Genomic DNA, 23,215 nt, shown 5'->3' on the forward strand with positions numbered 1-23,215 from the left:
TCATCTCCATTTGTGTTGGCCCATCTCCCTCTGTGGTTACGCTGCTCACACAACCCCACTGTGAGATTTAGGGGATGTGGAAGACATGGCGCCCATCCCTCATCACCAGGGTGTATCTCACCTTATGGTTTTGGGTATTTTTAAATACCTTCCTGAGATTTTCCGAGCCACCTAGGGGAGTTAGACACATTATCCATTAATTTTAATGGCAGATATGTGTGTAAATGACTGAGACTGGACCTTTTCTTTTACATTCCAGGACCATGTCTTTGAAATTTTGTATTGCTAGTGCTGCTAAAATAGAATTATAATTAAGAGATTGTATTTACAGTAAAAAGAACAGGAGTACTTGTGGCACCTTAGAGACTAACAAATGTATTTGAGCATAAGCTTTCATGAGCTACAGCTCACTTCATCGGATGCATTCAGTCAGCTCTCCAACACCACTTTCTACAAGCCATTACCCTCTGATCCCACTGAGGGTTACCAAAAGAAACTACACCATTTGCTCAAGAAACTCCCTGAAAAAGCACAAGAACAAATCTGCACAGAAACACCCCTGGAACCCCAACCTGGGGTATTCTATCTGCTACTCAAGATCCATAAACCTGGAAATCCTGGACACCCCATCATCTCAGGCATTGGCACCCTGATAGCAGGATTGTCTGGCTATGTAGACTCCCTCCTCAGGCCCTCCGCTACCAGCACTCCCAGCTATCTTCGAGACACCACTGACTTCCTGAGGAAACTACAATCCATCGGTGATCTTCCTGATAACACCATCCTGGCCACTATGGATGTAGAAGCCCTCTACACCAACATTCCACACAAAGATGGACTACAAGCCATCAGGAACAGTATCCCCGATAATGTCACGGCAAACATGGTGGCTGAATTTTGTGACTTTGTCCTCACCCATAACTATTTCACATTTGGGGACAATGTATACCTTCAAATCAGCGGCACTGCTATGGGTACCCGCATGGCCCCACAGTATGCCAACATTTTTATGGCTGACTTAGAACAACGCTTCCTCAGCTCTCGTCCCCTACTGCGCCTACTCTACTTGCACTACATTGATGACATCTTCACCATCTGGACCCATGGAAAAGAAGCCCTTGAGGAATTCCACCATGATTTCAACAATTTCCATCCCACCATCAACCTCAGCCTGGACCAGTCCACACAAGAGATCCACTTCCTGGACACTACGGTGCTAATAAGTAATGGTCACATAAACACCACCCTATACCGGAAAACTACTGACCGCTATTCCTACCTACATGCCTCCAGCTTTCATCCAGACCACACCACATTATCCATTGTCTACAGCCAAGCTCTACGATACAACCACATTTGCTCCAGCCCCTCATACAGAGACAAACACCTGCAAGATCGCTATCAAGCATTCTTACAACTACAATACCTACCTGCTGAAGTGAAGAAACAGATTGACAGAGCCAGAAGAGTACCCAGAAGTCACCTACTACAGGACAGGCCCAACAAAGAAAATAACAGAACGCCACTAGCCGTCACCTTCAGCCCCCAACTAAAACCCCTCCAACGCATCATCAAGGATCTACAACCTATCCTGGAGGACGACCCATCACTCTCACAGATCTTGGGAGACAGGCCAGTCCTTGCCTACAGACAGCCCCCCAACCTGAAGCAAATACTCACCAGCAACCACACACCACACAACAAAAACACTAACTCAGGAACCTATCCTTGCAACAAAGCCCGTTGCCAACTGTGCCCACATATCTATTCAGGGGACACCATCACAGGGCCTAATCACATCAGCCACACTATCAGAGGCTCGTTCACCTGTACATCTACCAATGTGATATATGTCATCATGTGCCAGCAATGCCCCTCTGCCATGTACATTGGTCAAACTGGGCAGTCTCTACGTAAAAGAATAAATGGACACAAATCAGACATCAAGAACTATAATATTCAAAAGCCAGTTGGAGAACACTTCGATCTCTTTGGTCACTCGATTACAGACCTAAAAGTTGCAATTCTTCAACAAAAAAACTTCAAAAACAGACTCCAACAAGAGACTGCTGAATTGGAATTAATTTGCAAACTGGATACAGTTAACTTAGGCTTGAATAGAGACTGGGGAGTGGATGGGTCATTACACAAAGTAAAATTATTTCCCCATGTTTATTCCCCCCTGAACCCCCCACTGTTCCTCAGATGTTCTTGTCAACTGCTGGAAATGGCCCACCTTGATTATCACTACAAAAGGTTCCCTCCCACCGCTCTCCTGCTAGTAATAAATAGCTCACCTTAAGTGATCACTCTCATTACAGTGTGTATGGTAACACCCATTGTTTCATGTTCTCTGTGTATATAAATCTCCCCACTGTATTTTCCACTGAATGCATCCGATGAAGTGAGCTGTAGCTCATGAAAGCTTATGCTCAAATAAATTTGTTAGTCTCTAAGGTGCCACAAGTCCTCCTTTTCTTTTTGCGAATACAGACTAACACCGCTGCTACTCTGAAACCTGTATTTACAGTAAATATTTTTTTAAATCAAACTGCTAATGTCAGTTGTACTGTTTCACTGACAGCTTGTTGTAAGGGAAAGTTCCTGTTTGCCTCTGTTACCAGATCTGCTGGCTTTGTTTCCTACATAGTTACTTGGTTCTCCTGAGCTACAGCCAGAAAGAAAGGGAAGTGATTCCTGAATTGCAGTCATGGGTCTATTGAAGGGAAATATAATACTTGGGAGTATTTTGTGGAAATTCAGCATTTCATGTGCTTGCTCTTTGTGAATGTTATGAAAATTTGCAATTAAAAAAAAAGATGAAGGACTGATACCTGCTGCATGAAGCATGCTTGAGAGTCAAATTTTAATTAAACTAAGTGCAGCTGCTGACAAAGTACTGCCAATGGAATGTACAGCTTCCCCTTGGCATCTTCTAGAGTTGTCAAAATGATGCACTGATGCATGCGCAAAAGAAAATTAAATGTTGTCTGGCTAGTATTTTACATACGTATGCTATTATAATGCTGCCTTTCCCTGGATCATTTTCTGTTGTCAATCTGGTATTTTATTACTGACTTTTGGGGGGATTTTTCAGAAGAACAATCTTTTTATGGTAGATCACCTCTCCTCTGATTTTGCAAAATGAAGCAGCTCTAAAGAACTACACATCTATCTTTGGATGCTATGCTTTGCTATCACATTAAATTCCTAGTTTTGACCAATGAGCCCACACCGTTTAAGGCTTATCTTCCTATGGCAGCCTGTCTCTTTAGATACAGTTTACCTCTGTACAATGGGTTTAACTGCTGCAACTTGTCCCTCTGCACAGGGGTAAATTTTAAACGTACGGCTTGACGTGACGCGAGGCCTATTACAGTCAGTGGCAAATGATGCAGGATCTTAAGGTTCAGGCCTACAAAGTGCTGAAGATTCTGCCCCTGATTCAGTAAAGTACCTAAGCACTGATTCAGAAAAGCATTTAAGTATGTGTTTAAGTCCATCTTTATTCAGGACTACATTTAAGCATATGTTTAACTGTAAGCACGTCTGTAAGTCCCATTGGATCCTAGTTACTCTCTTTATTGGACTGATATTATTATGCTTTAAAATTTTGCCCTCAGGCCTATGGTTTAGGATAGGTGCTTCATAAATTGTATTGTGAATTGTGTCTCTCTTGCAGAACTAATGTAGAAATGTAGGAGAAGTCACGTGATACCAATGCTGAGCAATGGTGTGAGAGGCGCAGAGAGGATTTCCAATGCCAGGATAAGTCAGGAACATTAGTGTAGGGGCACCAGTTTAATGGATATTGTGTAATTAATATGCATAAAGATCATAGAATCATAGAATAACAGAGTTGGAAGGGACCTCTGGAGGCCATCTAGTCCAACCCCCTGCCCATAGCAGGACCAATCCCAACTAAATCATCCCAACCAGGGCTTTGTCAAGCCTGACCTTAAAAACTTCTAAGGAAGGGGATTCCACCACCTCCCTAGGTAATGCATTCCAGTGTTTCACCACCCTCCTAGTGAAAAAGTTTTTCCTAATATCCAACCTAAATCTCCCCCACTGCAACTTGAGACCATTACTCCTTGTCCTGTCATCTGCTATCACTGAGAATAGTCTAGATCCATCCTCTTTGGATCCACCTTTCAAGTAGTTAAAAGCAGCTATCAAATCCCCCCTCATTCTTCTCTTCCGTAGACTAAACAATCCCAGTTCCCTCAGCCTCTCCTCATAAGTCATGTGTTCCAGACCCCTAATAATTTTTGTTGCTCTTCGCTGGACTCTCTCCAATTTCTCCACATCCTTCTTGTAGTGTGGGGCCCAAAACTGGACACAGTACTCCAGATGAGGCCTCACCAGTGTCAAATAGAGGGGAACGATCACGTCCCTCGATCTGCTGGCAATGCCCCTACTTATACATCCCAAAATGCCATTGGTCTTCTTGGCAACCAGGGCACACTGTTGACTCATATCCAGCTTCTCGTCCACTGTCACCCCTAGGTCCTTCTCTGCAGAACTGCTGCCTAGCCTTCGGTCCCTAGTCTGTAGCGGTGCATTGGATTCTTCCGTCCTAAGTGCAGGACTCTGCACTTGTCCTTGTTGAACCTCATCAGATTTCTTTTGGCCCAATCCTCCAATTTGTCTAGGTCCCTCTGTATCCTATCCCTACCCTCCAGCGTATCTACCACTCCTCCCAGTTTAGTGTCATCCGCAAACTTGCTGAGGGTGCAATCCACAGCATCCTCCAGATCATTTATGAAGATATTGAACAAAACCGGCCCCAGGACCAACCCTTGGGGCACTCCGCTAGATACCGGCTGCCAACTAGACATGGAGCCGTTGATCACTACCCGTTGAGCCTGACAATCTAGCCAACTTTCTACCCACCTTGTAGTGCATCCATCCAGCCCATACTTCTTTAACTTGCTGACAAAAATACTGTGGGAGACCGTGTCAAAAGCTTTGCTAAAGTCGAGGAATAACACGTCCACTGCTTTCCCTTCATCCACAGAACCAGTTATCTCATCATAGAAGGCAATTAGATTAGTCAGGCATGACTTTCCCTTGGTGAATCCATGCTGACTGTTCCTGATCACTTTCGTCTTGTCTAAGTGCTTCAGAATTGATTCCTTGAGGACATGCTCCATGATTTTTCCAGGGACTGAGGTGAGGCTGACCGGCCTGTAGTTCCCAGGATCCTCCTTCTTCCCTTTTTTAAAGATTGGCACTACATTAGCCTTTTTCCAGTTTTCCGGGACTTCCCCCGATCGCCATGAGTTTTCAAAGATAATGGTCAATGGCTCTGCAATCACATCTGCCAATTCCTTTAGCACTCTCGGGTGCAACGCATCTGGCCCCATGGACTGCAGGTCCAGGTTTTTCTAAATAGTCCCGAACCACTTCTTCCTTCACAGAGGGCTGGTCACCTCCTCCCCATGCTGTGCTGCCCAGTGCAGTAGTCTGGGAGCTGACCTTGTTCGTGAAGACAGAGGCAAAAAAAGCATTGAGTACATTAGCTTTTTCCACATCCTCTGTCACTAGGTTGCCTCCCTCATTCAGTAAGGGGCCCATACTTTCCTTGGCTTTCTTCTTATTGCCAACATACCTGAAGAAACCCTTCTTGTTACTCTTAACATCCCTCGCTAGCTGCAACTCCAGGTGTGATTTAGCCTTCCTGATTTCATTCCTACATGCCCGAGCAATATTTATATACTCATCCCTGGTCATTTGTCCAATCTTCCACTTCTTGTAAGCCTCTTTTTTGTGTTTAAGATCAGCAAGGATTTCACTGTTAAGCCAAGCTGGTCGCCTGCCATATTTACTATTCTTTCTACACATCGGGATGGTTTGTCCCTGTAACCTCAATAAGGATTCTTTAAAATACAGCCAGCTGTCCTGGACTCCTTTCCCCCTCATGTTATTCTCCCAGGGGATCTAGCCCATCAGTTCCCTGAGGGAGTCAAAGTCTGCTTTTCTGAAGTCCAGGGTCCGTATTCTGCTGCTTTCCTTTCTTCCTTGTGTCAGGATCCTGAACTCGACAATCTCATGGTCACTGCCTCCCAGGTTCCTATCCACTTTTGCTTCCCCTACTAATTCTTCCCGGTTTGTGAGCAGCAGGTCAAGAAGAGCTCCGCCCCTAGTTGGTTCCTCCAGAACTTGCACCAGGAAATTGTCCCCTACAGTTTCCAAAAACTTCCTGGATTGTCTGCACCGCTGTATTGCTCTCCCAGCAGATATCAGGATGATTGAAGTCGCCCATGAGAACCAGGGCGTACGATCTAGTAGCTTCTGCGAGTTGCCGGAAGAAAGCCTCGTCCACCTAATCCCCCTGGTCCGGTGGTCTATAGCAGACTGCCACCACGACATCACCCTTGTTGCTCACGCTTCTAAACTTAATCCAGAGACTCTCAGGTTTTTCTGCAGTTTCATACTTGAGCTCTGAGCAGTCATACTGCTCCCTTACATACAGTGCAACTCCCCCACCTTTTCTGACCTCCCTGTCCTTCCTGAACAGTTTATACCCATCCATGACAGTACTCCAGTCATGCGAGTTATCCCACCAAGTCTCTGTTATTCCAATCACATCATAATTCCCTGACTTTGCCAGGACCTCCAGTTCTCCCTGCTTGTTTCCCAGGCTTTGTGCATTTGTATATAGGCACTTGAGATAACCCGCTGATCGCCCCTCGTTCTCAGTTCTCGCCCCTCCCCTCTCACACGCTCCTGCTCGTGCTTCCTCCCGGTATCCCGCTTCCCCACTTACCTCAGGGCTTTGGTCTCCTTCTAGTGATCTTCTAGTGAAAGAAGGGTTGCTGTTCTGAGAACCTCCTAAGCCTGGACAAATTGAATTCCTAGTAGGGAAGGGTGAACTTGTTTTGTTTAATTTCTTAATGTAACTTGAATGCTGTTGGCTTTTCATTTGGTTTAGACAGGGACAGAAAAATATCAACTGAAAAACAGTGCCAGGAAAGAGAATATCAAATTTGCTTTCTCTAATACATATGTAAAGCAAATTGCAGATTTGTACACACAAATATTCACACTGGAAGTTTAATTACACTGTCATCCACTGTGAGAACAGAAGCGATAGTCTGTGATTAAACTGATCAATCATAACTAACCAAGGTAGCTCAAACTGCTAAAATTCAGAGAACAGTTGATCAAACAAATGTGTAGAAAAAATTCACTGAATACTCTTGAGATTGAGGAAATAATAATCTGATTGCATATATTTCATGAGAAGAAGAGAAAACCAAATTAATCAGAAAATGTTGCAACTTCTTGTTGAACTTACAAATTAAGTTCAATTTTACACAACAAGAAGTAATGACAGCCAGTGAGTGGGGAAGGTTATGATCATTTACGATCATGTGCTAGGCTTCGTTTTAAGCATTTATTGGTTCTTATATTTAGATTTTCATGAGTGGTTTTTAATGCTTTTTTTTCATTTTATTAAAAGCCATCCTCGATCTAACATAAAATACTAAGAAAAACCCCTAGAAAAATGAATATTTCACATTTATATTACAGTAATACCCATTAGTCCCAACTATGATGCTAGCTGCTCCACAAACTCACAAGACAGTCCTTGCCTCAAAAGGTTTACAGTTTAAGGCTCCAGTCTTGCAACTGGGTCTGTGCAGGTGGAAAAGATCAAAAGTATTCACTAATTTTGGGTGCCCAATTTGAGACACCTAGGGAGAATTTTTTTTTCAGAGTACTTAGCATTACATAGCACTTTATGTTCAAAGTACAGCACCTATTGACTTCAATTGCAGCTGAGAATGCTCAGCACTTTTGCAAATTAAACCCAGAAATTGAGGAACGAACAATTAATGACCATCCTTGAAGACTTTGGTTCAAGTGAGTTGTCCAGCATCACATAGGAACTCCGGCAGAAACAGGATTAGAATCCAGTTCTTCAGGGCAGTATTCAAGTGCTTTACCACGAGACCAGTTGTCCAGTGGTTTGAGCACTAGCCTAGGACTCACAAGGCCTAGGCTCAATTCTCAGATATGCCACAAACTTCTTATATGGCCTCGGGCAAGTCACTACTTCTCTAGACCTCCATTGTCTTCTCTAGACCACCCGCAACAATGCTTTTGCCCCATCAGGCATTGGGAGCTCAACCCAGAATTCCAGTTGGAGGCAGAGAATGCGGGAACTGTAGGATAGCTACCCACAGTGCAACGCTCCGGAAGTCGATGCTAGGCTTGGTACTGTGGACGCACTCCACCGACTTAATGCACTTAGTGGGGACACAAACAATCGACTGTATAAAATTGCTTTCTAAAAAATCGACTTCTATAAATTTGACCTAATTTCATAGTGTAGACATACCCTGAGAGATGGATAGGAGGATGGGAAAGCAAGAAGGGGATACACAGGAGGGAGTATGGAAACAGGTGTGCAGGGGCAGAGCCACAAAAGTGATGCAACAAGGGGAGGAGTGGAGTGAGGAAGCATTAAGCAACAGGAACAGGAATCAGGACACATTACGAGAAATTGGAACCAAAAATAAAATCCCCGGATTGGTTATTGGGGATGCAGGAGAGAGGCAGTCTGTGTTAATAGCTGCATCACTATCCCTTACTCAACAGAACGCACACACATTCTGAGTTAGTGTCCTAACTCATCCCTTCAAGGGATTTGACTCAAAAACAATAACAAACCATAAACCTCAGCCTAAATGTCTTCTTTGAGTTTGGCTATCTCTAAGGCTTCCCTTCTGGACCCCTGTGTTTGCTCTCCAATTGCCTCTGGCCCAAAGAGACATTCCAGCCCCTATTATACTCTTGAGTAAGTTAACTGGGTCCACATGTTAACATGACTCAAAAGTGACTGTCCACATTTTGAATCCCACCCACCTGAAACTGCATGTGAGGGGAAAGAAGAAATACAATCTTCCATATAGGCCAAATGAAATTAAAGCTCTGCAAGAGACTACGGAGAGTTTACTCCATTTATTCTTTTTCATGTTAGCATTTAAAAAGCAGTTCTAATGTTGTGACAGTATGGCAACTTGACATTCTGACATCAGTGAAGAAATTCAGCATAAGATGTTTACTGGTAAAAGATGGCTCAAACTACAAAGAGTTTCCTGACAGCAGGCTGTGCATTAGAGTTAATCAGAATTTACTTTTGTTGATCTTGATTCTAATCAGAGGTAGGCAGGCAAGCAACATGATGTAGGTACCCTGAAAAATCCCCAACTACACTGCTGGTGCTTGTGCATTAAGCCGCTTTTCAAGCTGCAGAATGAAACATGCTATGTCTTGTGTATTAGATTAACAGTGAGTATCTGAACATTTTTTACTTTTATTTAAAATATTACCGTTGTTCTGTGGCTTTCCTACTGAGTATATATGCAGTGCATCAGCGCCTTGGGTCCTCATTCTTTCAATATATTTGTAAAGACATTTCTGACAACCTGTGCAATAGCTCGTACAATTATAAACCAACTCTTGTCTAATCATGCAATTTACCTAGATGAAAAATTCCTGTAGCTGATTAGTAATCGCAGAATTCACTAATGTAATCTACTGAGATATCCTAGACATGAACATTTGCACTCTAGCTTTTAAAAGTACATCTATACTTAGCAGGTCTCTGCTGTACCTATGTTTACCTAAAGCCACACCAGAATCCCCCTGACAGATTGATTTGTTATCTGTCACACACACACAGGAAGAAATGATCTGCTTACAAATAATCACACAGGAAAACCACCAGTGACATACATTCATCTTTCAGAAATAGCAAGCGTGGAATCATTACTGGGAAGTTGGATCAGCCTGTGGCTACACACTTCAAAACACAAACCCACATCTCATTGACTTGGAATTTTCCCAGCAGGAAGGCTTAGACTCAAAGAAATAGGAAAAAAAGAGAAAAATTCTGGTCTATGCAGTTCGAAGCTGTAAAAAACGGTATTTGTGGAACATCCTGCAGCTGTTCTCTTTGAGAATCATTCCCTCACCATATTCTATAGAATATCACTGGTGTTGGTTCTAAACTGACATTGCATAAGAGTGGTTGACCTGGCCATCTACTGCATGGGGCTACCATGTGGGGTCGAAGTTTGACATAGAATCTTATCAAAGAATATCAGGGTTGGAAGGGACCTCAGGAGGTCATCTAGTCCAACCCCCTGCTCAAATCTTGATTCTTCACTCCACGCTTAGTCTAGCGGAGGTTGGGAGCATGCCAAGGCTGAAGGATGAAACTGATGGCATTTCAGCCCTCTCCACTGAGACCAGAAATCTCTTCACGGGGTTTTGCATAGCGTGAGTGCAACAGAGCGGCACTCTATTCTGACTGTGACTTAAGCAAGTGAAATAGCTGCTTTCTCATTACTTCCTGTTGTTAAGACTAGGTATGTCCGTCAATAGACTGCATGTAAAGACCAACATTTTCAAACGTGTCCATTTATTTTGGATGCCTAATCTGAAATATTAAGGGCCTGATTTTTTAAAGGGACTGAGTAGTCACAGCTCCTATTGAATTCACTATACCGCTTCACAAGTCATCGTATATTTTGTATGGGTTAAGACACTTCTTAATGTATCATTGGGTGGACAGGGTTTTCAACTCTTCTAATCAGATCTATAACATTAATGTTTGGGACAGCCACCCTTCCTTTGACACCTGTTTGAAATTAAAAGGCTATAAATCATAAAGTATGCTATTGTTACCCCACCTGTTGGTTTTAATTTCAAATGGAACCTCTTTTAAATGTACTGGTTTACTAAATTAAGTGCATTTAATGTTACCTTTGTTTGATTTTCTTCCTCCTTTGGCAGTTTCTAAAACTAGTGTGTGTATCAACCTTTCAAGGACAAGAAGATAATCAGGTCAGCCTTCAAGCTGTTATAATTGTTCTGGTCTGTGAAAGAGGAAAAGAAATAGATATGGGTGAGTACTGCATTTCTTGAAACGGCCCCTTTCTTCCTGTTTAACAATAAATATGCTAGAAAAAGGAAGCTCATATTACTGTTCAGATGAGTTCCCATTTATTCATCATGAAGATTTTAACGGTGGACAAAATCGCATTCTAGTGATCAGTGCAGTCTGATTTCCTCCTAAAGTTTGCATACAGTTTAAAAGATTAAAGAGAAATGCAATACAATGCAATAATACATTTTTATAAAGAAAAATAATAGGTTTAATTACCACAAAACATGTAATTATGTAATTACTGAATTACCAGGGTAAGTTCAATACTTATGGTAATATGGTTTAAGCTAAATGGACTTTTTGATTGTTGTTATCTGATGTATGAGGATGGGAAATTTACCCCTCTGAGTCCTTTATTGTTGACACCAAACAAATCAGAGCTGAATTTGTCCCCTATCCTTTAAGTGGGTGCAACTCTGAATTTAAAATTTGTAAACAAAAGTCTTTTGTTAAGCTTGAACATGTATTTCACTGGAGTCCAGCTAACACACAAGAATGACATTGCATGGTCTTCACAGAAATTCTACACCTTGCTAAGAAAACCTGCCTTTCGAAAGTCTGGAAAAGAACACTCAGGCATCCATTTAGTTTCCCCATTTCGCTAGAATCTTTCATCATATATTATCAACCCATGCAACATACCAGCCACCCAAACTTAACATTGCCTCCTAAAATTTGCGTATGTAGACTCAGTAGTTGGTATAACAAAATTAAATAGTAACTCATCTGAAAATTGATATCTGAGCTGTCTTAAATTGATTGTTAAACAGTAAGAAAGAGGACATTTGAGCAAATATAGTAACCACCCTTATCTAATTCCTCTCCTAATTCATGCATTAGAAACATTAGAAGTACTTTTACAGGAATAAGGGAAAGGCAGCCCTAGACATGAGAGCTGTGCATCTCTTGCTGGGTTTTAACAAACGTTCTCCTTGGTTTCAGTTCACATGGTTTCTTGCCTTTTAATTTGTTTTAAGTTTCAGGTTCATTCAAACCCAGTTGTAAAAGGATGACAGATAAGAACAAAGCTGTGACTTTTTTTTAAGCTCTCTGCATTGCTTACGGAGTCGCAAGATTTGTGAGGTTTTATTTGACCCAGAAGATGTTTGATGTGACCAGCTATCTTCAGTTTGTTATTAAAACAAAACCTAACCAAGTAATTAGCTAGGGCTAGTTGAAAATGTTCAAAATTTGTAATTTTGACAAATTTCATTATCAAAATTTTAACTACCTAAATTTCAATAAAAATTCCATTGTTTTTTTTTTTTTGACCAGCTCTACAATTAAGTTTCAAAAAAATCCATGCGTATCTATGTATACCAAAAAGCTTCATGTTGAGATTCTGTTGAAGGGATGTGTGGCCCAAAAGAGAGATTTTTGTTCAAAACTGCTGGATTCTCTTACAACTTGCAACAGGAAGTCAGCAGAGTTTTGCATGGGTTCAAGTTTTACTGGGCAATGATTCGCAGACCAGTCAGCTATCCCCGAGATACTGGAGCCTTGGGATTTCTGATGCCTTATTGTTCTGTCTTCTTGGCAAATTATGTTAAAATGAAAACATAAAATGAGATGTTGATTTGGATACACTATGCCTCTTTTCTTCTTTAAGCATCTTAGCTGATTTTAAAGGGCTTAAAAAGGGGCCATTGGTTCCCAACCCCCCCTCCCCCCCATGTCACTCTCTCCTGAACTTTTTATTTTCTTTCTTTTAGTCTATTGTCAGATTTGCTTGTCCCATCTCTTCCTTTCTTCATAGTATGTGTGATGGTGCTTCTGAGCAAGGGACTTGAAAGTGCTGCCTTAGGAAGTCCAAATCCTGTGGAGAAAGGTTGAGAGGTTTCCCCACGCAAAAGGCAAAGGTAGCTGTGGGGATTTCTCCTCCTCTTCCTGCCCTCCAAAGCCCCATGTAGGTGCCTCTCTTCTCTCTGCAGCCGCTGAGATGGAGACTAGTTCCACATGGCCAAGAGGGAATGGGGGAGCTAGGGGAACAGCTGAGCCACACATCATGTTGCTTTTCAAATCTGTGGGGGAAAAATGTCACCTCAGCTTCAGAGCAGCAGTGACTCCCACTCTACACTGGGTCTGCTTGTACAGGAATGATACAAGTGGCAACGCCACAAGGCTGGGTGGGAAGACTGGGAGAGGCAGGCTCTCTTCATTATTATGAAAACCTAATGGTGATAGTGGTTGGAAGAGAACTCAGGAGTTCTTGGTTCCCAGGCCTGTGTTTATTCCTTTGGCTGGTGCTGCCTTGATGGTTGGTGTCTCTCCCCCGTCCCCATTACTCCTTCCCCCTCCCGCTCCCCACAAGTCTAAAAAGGAGTGAAGTCACATCCTGACTAGAATAAGGAAGTGCCATTCGGCTGATGTGCATTCTGTATATCCTGCACTATTGCATTTAGTTTGGGTAAAGTCAGACGATTGCTCCTAATCTGGATAAATCTGAATTTTAAAATGTTGAAGAGAAAAACTTCCAATGTGTCGGATAAGGAGAAATGTCAAAAACCAAAGGTAAGAGACTGTTATATAATAAAAGAGATACTTAACAGTTTGCAGAGAGGGTATTTCTGATGCTTGAAAGGGTTGAGCATCAGTCACTCACTTAAAAAACCCATGTGCAATGGTACAGGCTTTGTAGCATCTATGAAAAGGTTGAACAGGAAAATCTGAAATTAAATAACACATGATCGTGCCTCAGGAGCTTCTAATACACCGACCTGTGCTTCATTACTGTAGTCTCCTGGCTCAGTTGGTATACATTCAGTTGAGTGGCTTCAGTTTACAGAATCTTCAGTACAGAACAGCCATTCACACCGTAAAGGGACAAAGCAAAACGTGGAGGTGTCTGCTCAGAAGAGTCCTGCTAGTGTTTGCCTAGTGGTGTTTGCCTGCTGAGGTGTTGCTGCTATTTTGACAATAGCTCCCACATAAGTCCCCTCTTCAACCTGTGATAAACCAATGATCTAGCAGGAAAATGTGTGCCAACGGTGAGGAGGGGTGAAGGATTAGCAGGTGTGTTATTTTTTTCCCATTTAAACACAATTGCTGTTTCAGAATACTAAAGAAGGAGACAGCACTTGGCAAACAATCTTTTAGTCAGCTGCACTTTGCTGGAAATGTTTATACTTTCAGCCTGAAAAAATATGCTAAGTCAATGATAGTAGGTGACATTGTTCAACTTCTGCAGTCTGAAGTTGGAGGAGGGAGAGTAAAGGCACTTGTAGGATGTATGGGAATGTCCTGAGCTAGGAATTGAGCTTCAATTCCTGCCATTGGGTGCACCCTGGCCCTTCCCAAAGTAAAAAATCAAATATCTTCAGAAATACTTAACTTACCCCGTGGGCTCAGGAATCACTGGCAGATATGAAACATGAGACAAAATCTGAAATATCTACCCTTTACTTCAATTTGGTGGTGTCAAAATTTTAGCAAAGGGCCCCTGTGAGCCAGGGTGACCAGATAGCAAGTGTGAAAAATCAGGCTGAGGTGGGGGGTAATAGGTGCCTATATAAGGACAAAGCCCCAAATATCAGGACTATCCCTATAAAATCAGTACATCTGGTCACCCTACAGCAAGCCCTGGCCAACATCTCACTGCTCTCAGCAGGGTGCCCACTAACATGTAGAACTAACTCCCCATGGCATGGGAATATGCCTCAGCTTGTAACTCTCAGTCCTAAAAGATCACTGAAGGCACTTGCTAATCAGAAGCATTTTCTGTTTTAATCACTGTTGGCCTTTCTGTGAGACACCCCCAGTTCTGTGGTCTGATTTAGGGACCATTGAGGTAAAGGAGAGTCTTTCCATGGATTTCAATGAGCTCTGGATCAAGCCCTTCTTGATTCACATTTTGTTTTTATAGTTAGATATTTTATGCTGTTAAATTATTGTGATGCATTTTATAGGCAGTGAATTAAAATAATGAACAGCTAGTTTTAAATAAATGGCACATGACTAAAAACAAAAAAATGAGCATAAGAGAATCAGTTCCTTCTCATTTGTGGATGGTTTTGGTTTTCTTCTCAGAGATATTCATTAAGGGCCAAACATGACACCTTTTACTCCTATGGAATGGTAACTTTCTGAACAAATAGTCCCATTGATTTCATTGGAGCTACTCATGGATTCCACATGGCAAAGGATGGCAGAATCAGGCCCAAATTAAAATGTGGACCACTGAACAATGGCTCTTAGTGATCAATATAAATTAAATTAAACGGACACATCCATGTTCCCTGTTTCAGCTGACCCCTTCTGCTAAAGAGTTCCATGAACACCTATGCTGCTATACAAATAAATAAACAGTGAACAAGCAAACAAGGAGTTGTAGCCTTAAATCACTTTAATGAGAATGAAGAGCCCATACCTTTAATTTCATTTTATTCTCCAAATCAAATGAATTTTATATTCTCATTTATACCAGAAGCTCAGTAACACCTAGTATAATTGTACTGTCCGTATGTATCACTTTGTCTGCGATAGTACGTAGTTCTAGAACTTCAGCCTGAAAACAGCTTGCTTGTTCTGGGTAAATCAGTCTGGATCCTTTTCTCATCACATTGGCACTCTGTTCTGGATACATTTCACCCATCTTACACTCACTTTGGACTCTGATTACACCAGCTGCAAGGCAGAGAAGAATTAGGCCCCGTTGTGTGAATGTCTCTCAATGGGAGCATTTTTCTGAGCATCTGAGGATCATAGTATTAAGAATGGAAAAAGAACATACTAACTCTAAACCATTGTTTGTCATAGTGCATTTTGTAACTCTTAGCAAGAAAGTTACCTAATTTATTCAGTGAGCGGTTGGGAAATGTACAGCACGCAGATCAATGGCTTATGACAAAATTTACAAAATTTCATAACCGATTTCCCTGGATAGCTTCCTGGTTACCATGCTTTACCCAGTCAGCAGTCTATATCTGTTTATGCGCATTACAGCCAGTCACTTTTGTCATCATTTTACTTTTGCACATTAATTTACAAAATTTCCATTACAATTCCCTTTTCAAATCTTTATTTTAATACAAATGTATCATGCATGTGAGGTCCATGAATAATGTCTAATATATGGTATAGACTGAGATTGTTGAAGGGAAATCATGTGAGGATGGGGTTGGAAAGCCTTTTCTAAACAGTCAGCTGCTCCTGCGCTTGGCTAATAGAGGTGGTTGGCCAAGCAAGTGCTCCATAGAGACTCTGGCAGCTGGCCCCCAACTTGTAGTGAGATGTACATCAGGGTGTGTGTGTGGATAAGTGTTCACTATGAAAATGGTGATATTTCCTATTTGATAGCAATTAGGGTTGCTGTTCTCTGGGTTGTATAGAGGGGGTGCCTGTTGTACTGAAGCAACTTTAATTACTTTCCTACAGTCATAGGCCAGTGGTTTGAGCATTGGCCTGCTAAACCCAGGGTTGTGAGTTCAATCCTTGAGGGGGCCATTTGGGATCTGGGGCAAAAATTGGGGATTGGTCCTGCTTTGAGCAGGGGGTTGGAGTAGATGACCTCCTGAGGTCCCTTCCAACCCTGATATTCTATGATTCTATGAATAGCAAGCACTGTGTGTGTGTGTGTACATAATACACCCAGTCTATATATTCTATGTAATGTGAATGAACAGTCATGTTTTGAGCCAAAACTTCTCATATCTGGTCTCAAAGCTAAATGTTTTCTTTGAAAGTTTAAGAAAAACTTCTTCTCCCTCTTCTGCATTCTGTGACAGTTTTCTGCAAGTCTGCTTAGCAGGGCAATCAAATAGACCAGAGGAAGGGCCAGATCCTCAGCTAATGTATATCAGTATAGCTGATGCATATCAGTATAGCTGCATTAATATCAGTATAGCTAATGCATATCAGTATAGCTGCATTTACTTCCGTGGAGCTACACCATTATACATCAGCTGAGGACCTGGCCCAGAAACTTGATATTTTCTTCTTTAAAAACTGAAAGCTTAGAAAATTTCAGAATATTGCAGAATACAGAACAGAATGTGGAAGGACCCTACAGTTTGTGAGGTTCATTATATTTTTTTTCATGCCCATACATATCTAATTTCTTTCTGTCTAAGTTCTTACATGGGTTCCTATCACTATGGTATCTGAGTCCATAATTATAAGTGCATCTATCAAGATATATTTCTCTCACTCCCCACCCCCTTCTAGTCAGTGGGGACTGGACTTTGTTTATTTTGTGTTGCTGTTGTTCTAAAATGTCACATTGTGGGCAGGTTAAGGCAAAGAAAAATGGTGGTTTGCATTTAGCTTTGAAAGCTCTGAGCTCTGTGGTCAAACTGATCTCTCTGAGAGTAAACTTCATGGGCTAGTTGTAGAGACAGCTCTGTCTCCTCTCCACACGAGTTTCAACTGCTGCCACAAAAGAGGTTAATTTTAGGGCAGCTAGTGGGGAGGTGAGTGGATGCTCTTTACAGAATGTGTTTCAGTGACACAGTTACAGGTTTACATAAACTCTCCCACCAGCAACCCCTCTGTCTGTCCCTGGACAGGGAGAAAGTGCGTGGTATCACAAAGGGCTTTGTTTAGAGCCTGGACCCTGAAGTCAACAGGAGTCTTTCCACTGACCTCAGTGGGCTTTTGATCACTTCCTTTAAACTCTGCTATAATCTTAGTAGGCACCAACTGTCTGTGCTCTGAAGTGATTTTTCAGTCATTTAGAATAATCATTTTGATTCCCACCCCTCCCCACCCACAGACCCACTCTCTGCCAAACCTTGAAAAGGGGCTATTCACATGCAACTGGTCAGACTTCAGCTGTGTTTGCTATCCTGGTGCAGGGGAAGGAAGGATAATGCTTCTTCAGGACCTGACATTCCAATGCCATGCACCTTGCGCAGTCTCATATACATGTGCAACGTGAGCGTAAAATGCTAGCAGTGTTATTAGGCAGTCTTTTACATCCACTCTGTACTTGCTTTGCTTTGCCCAGGTGTACATGACAGCACAAGGGGAAGATAGTGTGTATTCTGTACTGTAACATAGCTTATAAAGTGCACAGAACTGTAGATCATAACTAGTCCATCTCTTGTTTCTGCTTCTGAAATTTATACAGTTAGGTAGAGAATGAAGGGATTCCTCTTGCTTCCACTCCAGTCTGAAGCAAGCCTTACCTTATACCCTTTCCTTTGGACTTGGCGGAAACAAGTTTTGTCTTATATATTTATTTAGGATTACAGCTGCTCTAGCTTTATGTTAAAGCTAGAAGACATTTTGTTGTTTCATTCAGTTTTCAAATATGCTTCACCTACATGGTGCATGAACCTCCACCTATACAAGGTGTGAGACCGTACAGAATCATGAACAGTATATTTTCCCTGTTTATCTCAACATTTGTTCAAACTGCTTAATAAAGTCCCTCTGTGAGCTTGTTTACAGGAAACACTGATATTATTAATTTTCAGAGCTCGAAAGGTACATATGAAATAACGTGGCCAATCTGATGTGAGCTAAAATATTTCACCGTAAAGCTATTGTACTCTAGCACTATATCACGCCAATAGTTTTCTTCTTATACATTTTGTTGAAATCCTGGCCCCAGTGTAGTCAATGCCAGATATTTCAATGGGATCAGGATTTCATCCTTTATATGTGTTCTTGATGTAGAGAGTGATGCTGCAAACACTTACATAAATAAATTTGCCCACAGGAGTGGACTCATTATTCACATGACTAGTCCCGTAGAAGCTGAAATATTCATTTGCATAAGTGTTTGCAGGATCATGCCTGTAGTGTGGGCAGATGTTAAGCAAGCTTCCGGGTGCTGCTTTTTCTCCTATGGGCATTTGAGCAGCACTCCGTAAGGGGAATACTGATGAGAGAAAAGAAAACCCAAAATAAAGGTGCAATAAGTCTTAGCACCCAGAATAATTCAAGTCATAATTAGAACTTCATAGATTCATAGATACTAAGGTCAGAAGGAACCATTATGATCATCTAGTCCGACCTCCTGCACAACGCAGGCCACAGAATCTCACCCACCTGCTCCTGCGAAAAACCTCTCACCTATGTCTGAGCTATTGAATCTGTAGACTAAGGTCTGCAGTGTAGAGATTGTTCAGAGTTAATGAATATTAACTAGGGTTTATCCTTGAGTAGTCGAAGCTCAGCTTTTTAATGTTGGTTCAAAGATATAGCCTGATATGGTTGTGGAAATAGCAAGTTTTTATATGTTTTTTTCCAAAATTTCAAGTGCATAAATGAGCCCCTGCTCATGTCACGGATGCCAATTTTCACAACCATGACTGAAGTGGTGTTCGTTTTCATTTGCATTTCATTCTAACAGTGATGAGGGGTGATGAACTGATGATAAGCTGTTTTTGCCATAGTACCTGCTATGCAAATTTATGCTTGTAGGCAAAAGGGACACACAGTTCTGCCATTAAAGGTCTTTCCTGTGTTCCCTCTTGTGGAAAGACTTTGTCAAAATACATTTGAACTCTGTAAAGTAACCAGAAAGAGAGGATATCTGGGATGTAATTTTAAAGATTTGGTTTATAGTGGAAATACCTGTAGGCCTTATCAAAAGAGGCTCATGTAAAAAGTATGTTAGAAATAATGAAACGTATAAATGTGCCTACAAAAGATTGCAGGTGACATTTCAGAGGGATATTTCCTATTTCTCTCAGGCTTTATAAAACCTAGAACAAGCTTAGAGGGAACCATTGGTGATTTTTTTTCTTGCTTGCATGGAAGGTTCCACAGCGAAAAACCCTACTTCTTTTATCTCTAATTTTTGTCAGTTATTGGTATAAGTACCATTTTTTCACTGCCAAGAGAGCATTTTTTTTTGTCTTTCATCAGAGGAATATTTAGCAAGTTGTTTTCCGTGATGTTTGTCCAGGAGCAAGATGGGCTTTGAAACCCTGAGGTGCTACTCTCTCCCCAAAGGGTAAGACTCCAGGGGTTACTCTGATCCTATGATGAGATAATAAGGCCCCAGTATGTCCAACATCCCCATATGGATGCTCCAGTCAGAATTTAGGTGTGTTGAATGTTCATGTCACATGCCTGGATGCTCTAAAAGGGCCATATTTGAAAACTGGGTTCTCCATCAGACATACACATGTGCACACACTCATAAGCACAGGGGGGCAGATACTCAGCTGGTATAAAAGAGCTTGCTTTACTGAAGTCAGTGGATTTACACCAGCTAAAGATCTGCCCCAATATCTGTTTTTCTTTCATTAATTGTATAGAGCATTTGACTAATTGCAATACTGTATTTTCAGGTAACACCAGATACCTCTGAACCAAATGTGAATAAGGTGTCTGATTCCTGTAAAGTAATTACTTGAGAAAGGATTGTCTGTTTTGGGGAAGCAGTTGTGGCTTACAGTTTTTTGTATATGACAGCACTCTGCCAGTAATCTGTGTCAGAATATTCATAGTTCAGTTATCAGACCTGACGTAATTGATGGCCAAGTTTAAGCAAGCATGGAATGGTATGAATGAATTAGCCAAAGACACCATCCATTATTGTACATACTGATTTGTCATCATGAGCTGATAAAAATGTTTCATGACTATACTGTGCATTGTCTCTCTGCATTGGATCTGCCCTCTTCAAGCCCAGAAGAGAAACTAGTGTGTGATAAATAGTGTAACTCATATTCTGCTGTGCAGAGCTTGCTAGCACACAAGACGTTATCGTTTGCATTTGCTAGCTAGAAGTGAGTTAATTAAGATACTTCATTTTGGGGTCTGAATCCCCATGGACTAGGGGGAGAGTCTCCATGTGACTAATAGTGTTAATCCTCCTGTATAATTGACTCAAGTGGTATGAAACCCACTCCAGGGACTGTGACAGATTGTTTGGACTGGAATGACAGGTGAAACCAGTGGTAGCAAGTTGAATGGTTCTGGTCACTCTGTCCTCACATCATCTCCTTAGCTGTGGTTTTTGAAAGTGGAGCGAAGAAGAGGAGGAAAGGACAGTGGGGCTGCTTTGGCTACTAATAGCAGTATTTTTGTTTTTATCAAACTGGCAACATCAGCATTTTTGCTGTGGACCAAGACATAGATGAGCTGATGTACATTCTCAAGGTTGTGTCAATAACACAGCAAAAAGTCTCTGAACAATCGGTAGTACAAAAATGAGTGAAGGCTATAGAAATACATGGTGGGGGGGGGGCATGTTATAAGAGGTGGAAGGTTTATCACCAGATGCCAGATTGTCTCTCAGAGGGGCAACCTGGAATATTTCCCATTTCATTTACCTTTTCTCTTTCTTCATCTCTTCTTCCCTTCTAGAAGGATTATTATGAGTCTTCCTCCTCCTAAGATTGATCACTAAAGTTCAGAGTCTAGCAAAAATGCTGGAGATTTAAAGCTTCTGCTGTCACCAATGCTGCTGCTCTAGATGCTTATATTATTATACATAATATACCCCATCCTGCCAATTCTGTAGCTTTTGTTATCTCTGCATATTTCCTTGGTTTGTTCCATGGATGGGGAGAAAGAGGAAAGGGTGGTTGAATACAATATAATTTGAAGATAAGAAGGGCTGGCCCCTGGCCTTCACACATCATTCTCATTTGAATTGAAATGAAATATTTTTTTAAAGATCAGTTACCATCCTCTGACTAAACACCACTCCTAATATGTGGAACAGCTCTTTAGCGTGGGGTGTTGAGTCAGAGCCCACTCCTCTCCTCTAGCAGTGAATCTCCACTGCTGGGCGGGGTGTCACACCCAACATGGCACAGCCAGCCCAGCCCTCACTCTACGCTGAAGAAGAAATATGGAGGGACCTCCTGATGCCATACAGCATCACGTCACCTTTATGGAGAAGTCAAGCAACCCACCGCCTTTTCTTTCCAATCATGCCTGAGTCGCATTCTCATCTTCATGAGAATAACAAGGCAGTCCCACTCTCCTGTCCTGCACTGGTCTCACTTACAGCTTCATGAGATGACTGGATGGCCTGGTACCTATCTGGTGCTGCAGGAAGCAGCAATTCCCTCTATTGGGTCTTGCTGATCTCATTTAAAAGGTGTTCCAGGATTTATGCTTTGGAATACTGAATGGTAGGGTGAGATGATCCCAGAACATGGAATACTATGTTGGATTTTTTTCTTTGAGGATTTCTTTTGCTTTCCTGAGCCTGAAAGATTATTGTAGGAGTGCCACCCAACAGAATGGTCATGGTTAAAGGAAGGGAAAACTACAAACGAGACTGTTCCCTTCTCATTATGTTTGAGACAGAGATTATCACAGACAGTTATCCTGGGTAGTGAGATGAAGAAATCAACTTCACTTAGCAACAAAAAAAGTAAATGTGTGAAGCTGAGATGACAGGATGGTTGAGAGAGCTGAAGGAACTTGCTGGGTCAACTTCCTGCTGCTTTGCACCATATGTAGCCAGCTGCACCTGTGGAAAATGGGTGTTAAGCTTTATCACTCCTGAATTGCATCCACTCTCCGCTGCTGAGCTGTTTCATTATGCAAAAGAGTGTTGCTCGCTGGCTCTGAGAGATGAGGTGTAAGGTAAAAAGGGGTGTAGCTGAGAGCCAAAAGGAGAAACAGTTAACAAAAATCTATACTGAACTGAGTGACTCAGAGCCTGGGTAAAGCTGGTGAAAGTGGCTAACTGTTGCAACCACAAGGGGGGCTCTAATCACAAGTGCAAAGCTGGACTTTGCTGACATCCCCTAATGAGACATGCTCTTCTTCAAGCTCTCATCTCTGTAATTACTTCTTTCATACAAGATTATTGCCTGTCGCACAGACAATGGCCTGTTTACCTGTTTGCCTGTGTGCAATATTGGAGGACCATGGATGCAGCATACAAAAGTCACATAAGACTTGTGCAGACAGCAGATGTGAATGAGGAGAAAAAGAGACAATGCAGCTGAGCAAATTATTGATTAGTAAATCAGTGTCCCCCCACACCCAGCTAGTGTGTGGCAAGAGTGTGCAAGGGTCTTGCCAGGCGAATACCTGAGTGCTGCACTAACACATGCTTTAGGGAACTTCGCAGTGTCTGTGCCATGTGAGAGATTTCTCAGAGGGGCATTGGTTCTCTGCAGATTGCCCAGCAAGTGCTTTTGTAGCTGCTCTGCTCATTTTCACAAACAGACAAATAAGATCCTTTCTGCCCTCATGTTACACACCAAATTCCCTGAGCAGCAGTGACAGGATCGTCAGTTCAAGGCTTACAAGACCCCTGTGAGTGGCTGCAGCTGAGGTGAGAGACTGAACAGGAGTGTGTACAGTTACTAGACCCATATCTTTGGC

At 42.0% G+C, this 23,215-nt stretch overlaps 1 protein-coding gene across 2 annotated transcripts in view; it reads left to right on the top strand.

Annotated features, from left to right (window-relative positions):
• SAMSN1 (SAM domain, SH3 domain and nuclear localization signals 1) overlaps positions 1 to 23,215 on the top strand; it is a 114,503-nt gene that overhangs the window by 63,889 nt on the left and 27,399 nt on the right. The window contains exon 1 of one of the 2 annotated variants that reach the window (XM_074946843.1): positions 13,361 to 13,477. The exons of the other annotated variant lie outside the window; for it this stretch is intronic. Coding sequence (XP_074802944.1) covers positions 13,421 to 13,477 — 57 coding nt within the window. The 5' untranslated portion in view covers positions 13,361 to 13,420. Of the gene's footprint in view, positions 1 to 13,360; positions 13,478 to 23,215 lie in introns of those variants that run through there. 2 annotated transcript variants of the gene reach the window in all.

This window comes from Natator depressus, chromosome 1, assembly GCF_965152275.1.
Source record: "Natator depressus isolate rNatDep1 chromosome 1, rNatDep2.hap1, whole genome shotgun sequence".
Lineage (NCBI taxonomy): Eukaryota > Metazoa > Chordata > Testudines > Cheloniidae > Natator > Natator depressus.